Source organism: Nicotiana attenuata, chromosome 12, assembly GCF_001879085.1.
Source record: "Nicotiana attenuata strain UT chromosome 12, NIATTr2, whole genome shotgun sequence".
NCBI classification, from domain to species: domain Eukaryota; kingdom Viridiplantae; phylum Streptophyta; class Magnoliopsida; order Solanales; family Solanaceae; genus Nicotiana; species Nicotiana attenuata.
Genome location: NC_032000.1, coordinates 14,996,889 through 14,999,895, shown reverse-complemented (window position 1 = coordinate 14,999,895; position 3,007 = coordinate 14,996,889). Strand labels below are relative to the sequence as shown.

General features: G+C 33.9%; 1 protein-coding gene across 1 annotated transcript; it reads right to left on the bottom strand.

Annotated features, from left to right (window-relative positions):
• On the bottom strand, positions 28-927 carry LOC109235912 (protein FAR-RED IMPAIRED RESPONSE 1-like). The gene has a single exon (XM_019402156.1). The coding sequence runs from the start codon at positions 925-927 to the stop codon at positions 28-30; it is 900 nt and encodes a 299-aa protein (XP_019257701.1).

Here is a 3,007-nt window from a genome sequence, read left to right as displayed (position 1 = left end):
TCCACTCCAGCTATTGCTTGATGGTCTTCACGGGGTGCTGATTTCACAATGGTACAGTTTCGTTAACTGTACTTGAAAAAATTCAAACACTTCACGAGTATAACATGTTTGAAATTTTTCCTCCCATGCAAATTCTGATAAACATTTTGGTTCAAAGCACCTTGACCTATATTCAGCTTCCAATTCTTTCTCGAACTTAGCTCTTATGGCTAACTCATATTGCTGAACAAATAGCTTCAAAGTGCTTTGGCGGGTGATGAATCCGTCAAATAAAGCATGCATTCCTTCACTTCTTTGTGTGGACAACATCCCAGCCCAAAAGTGGTCATTTAGGTATATAGGAACCCATTTCTCCTTCTCGAAATAAAGCTTATAAAACCAATCCCTTCCATCTAAGTTATATTTTTCAATATATTCAGTCCATCGTCTCTCAAACTCAAAAACGTTAATGCTATCAAGGACTAAAGCCTTAAATTCTGCCTTTGCAATCTTAGCATCAACAACTCCGCTTAACTTCGTAGGCAACTTTGCAAATATGTGCCATATACAATATCTATGTATCGTATTTGGCATCAATGCATTGATGGCAGCCTTAATACTATCACATTGGTCAGTCATGATAGCTAATGGATGAACATTGTTTAGAGCCCCAAGCCATGTAGATAGCACCATTTTGTAACTTGTTATATCCTCACTCGACATAAGAGCACATCCCAAAAGTATGGACTGCCTATGCTGATTTACACCAACAAATGAAGCAAATGGCATATTGTATCGATTCACAAGGTATGTGGTATCAAGGCATGTTACATCATGGAACTCCTCATATGCAACCTTAGTGTGTGAATGAACCCATACGACATTACAAAGTCGACCAAAACTATCCACATCTACGGAGTAGTAAAATTCCCTATCTTTTTGCTGCATGTCACTGAAGAACTTGAGTAATGATTGTGCACCCCCTTCTTGCAACTGAAGCTTTCTACTCTTCAAAATATAATTTCTACAGTCCTTTGGTGTACATCCAAGATTTCAGGGCCACCAGCAAGTACTTCAGCGACTCTTATATTTTTTGAGGGTCTTAAGCCAGCAATATCTTGGCTGCAACAGTTCTTTTAAGGGACTTACTAAGCGATCTGTGTCCAGCCATCATTCGCGATAGTTCTGGTTCCAATTGATGATTATGTTTTTTAACCACCTTTGAAACACGCCATGAACCATTCTCCTCCAAAATTCCATTTATTCTAGCACGACAGTTCCTCCTCTCGGTAACATGTTTATTCCTTGGTTTCCTAGATCTATCACAATCATATTGCACATACCTAACAATATCGCCACCTTTTTTGTTTGATGTTCTTTTGACAATGCAAAACCCCGATAATCTTGCATGTTCTTTGTAAAAATCAAACATAACATCCTTACTACTGAACCGCATCCCAGTAATTGGACCAATTACAAGATCTTCTTCATTGAAATCATTAGGCATTTCCCCGTCCTCTCCAACTTCTTCCTCTTCCTCTAAATAATGGTCGCCGTCATCATCATCATCATCATCATCAACAGCAGCAGCAGCAGCAACAGGAGCACCATCGTCAACATGATTTTCTCCATCATTGAAGTTGGAGTCTGAATCAATGTCGATCGACTCATCTTTATTCATCAAACTGTCGTCCGAATTCAACCCCAATGATGTGTGTAATGCATTCCTTAGTTGCTCCGACCTAGTTTCTAGGCTGTTATTCGGGTTTAATGGCTCCAAACTAGTTTCTTGGTTAGAATTCATGTTTAGGTTAAGAGAAGGGTGATAAATTATGTGTTTAGTGAAAGATCTCTTTTGTTCAAAACTAGAATCTAGGAAGTTCTTCGGGTTACAATATAATGGAAAATAAGTATGTTTACATAATAGACTTTTGATCTTCCCATCCGTATAAATTGCATTTTAAAAAAATACGTAATTGTATTTAAGAAAAACGTAATTGTATTTAAAAAAAACGTAATGAGCGCATATACGATTACTTCCATCCGTATATACGAAGGCGTTTTATCTTCCCATGCCGAGAGAATGATGATTTATGGGATCAATGTTTTGGGAAGATCTAAATTTATTAACTAATTTTGGAGGAAAATATTTTGGAGGGAAAATATGGCCATTAAGCCAAACTCCTAAATAAGGGCTTAACTGGTATTTCACGGGTGTGGCCAAAGTTGGGCCACACTGAGTTTGGCCGAATAGCAGTACTCTTATCATAATTCTTACTGTTCCCTCTATTTCGATTTAGATGTGGTAGTTTGATTTGGCACGGAGTTTAAGAAAAAAAAAAGAATTTTGAAACTCGTGGTCTTAACAACTTAAGGGGTAAAAGCTTTGTAGGGACATGATATTTGTGTGGTTATAAAAGCTTCTCATTAATGGTAAAACTAGTGTTAAAACCCGCGCGATGCGCGGATAATTTGAAAATATTATCTATTTTTTAGCGTTATTTACTTATCTTCAATTTTTTTAATTAGTTCATAGAATAAATATCCTAACATTAACTTTATCCCCCTCTTTTTGTATGTCCATCTCAATTGCAATATTTGTTTAGTTTTCTCATTTTATATTTTACTTAAAATTTGAATAATATAATATTTATTTTAATTATAATTTTGAATCATCAAAAGTATAATAAGCCTTTAACTTTTATACAATATATATATATATATAGTTATATAGTTATGAAATTATGAGTTTTATTTATTAATTAAAATTTTCTATATGAGAAATTTAATTAATATATTTAATTTTACTCCATGACTTGGAACTTTTTTAGGAATATTCCTTTATGACTTTTTATTTATTATGATTTCTGTTATGTCTATATCACCATATATGTATAATTTTCTCTATTATAATTTTAGTTATGCCTTATATTTTTTTATACTATCAATGAAATATTTATATATTATTTTTTCTTTTGTTCCTTGATTATCTAATTATATTATCCATTACTTAGTATTATTAAATTGT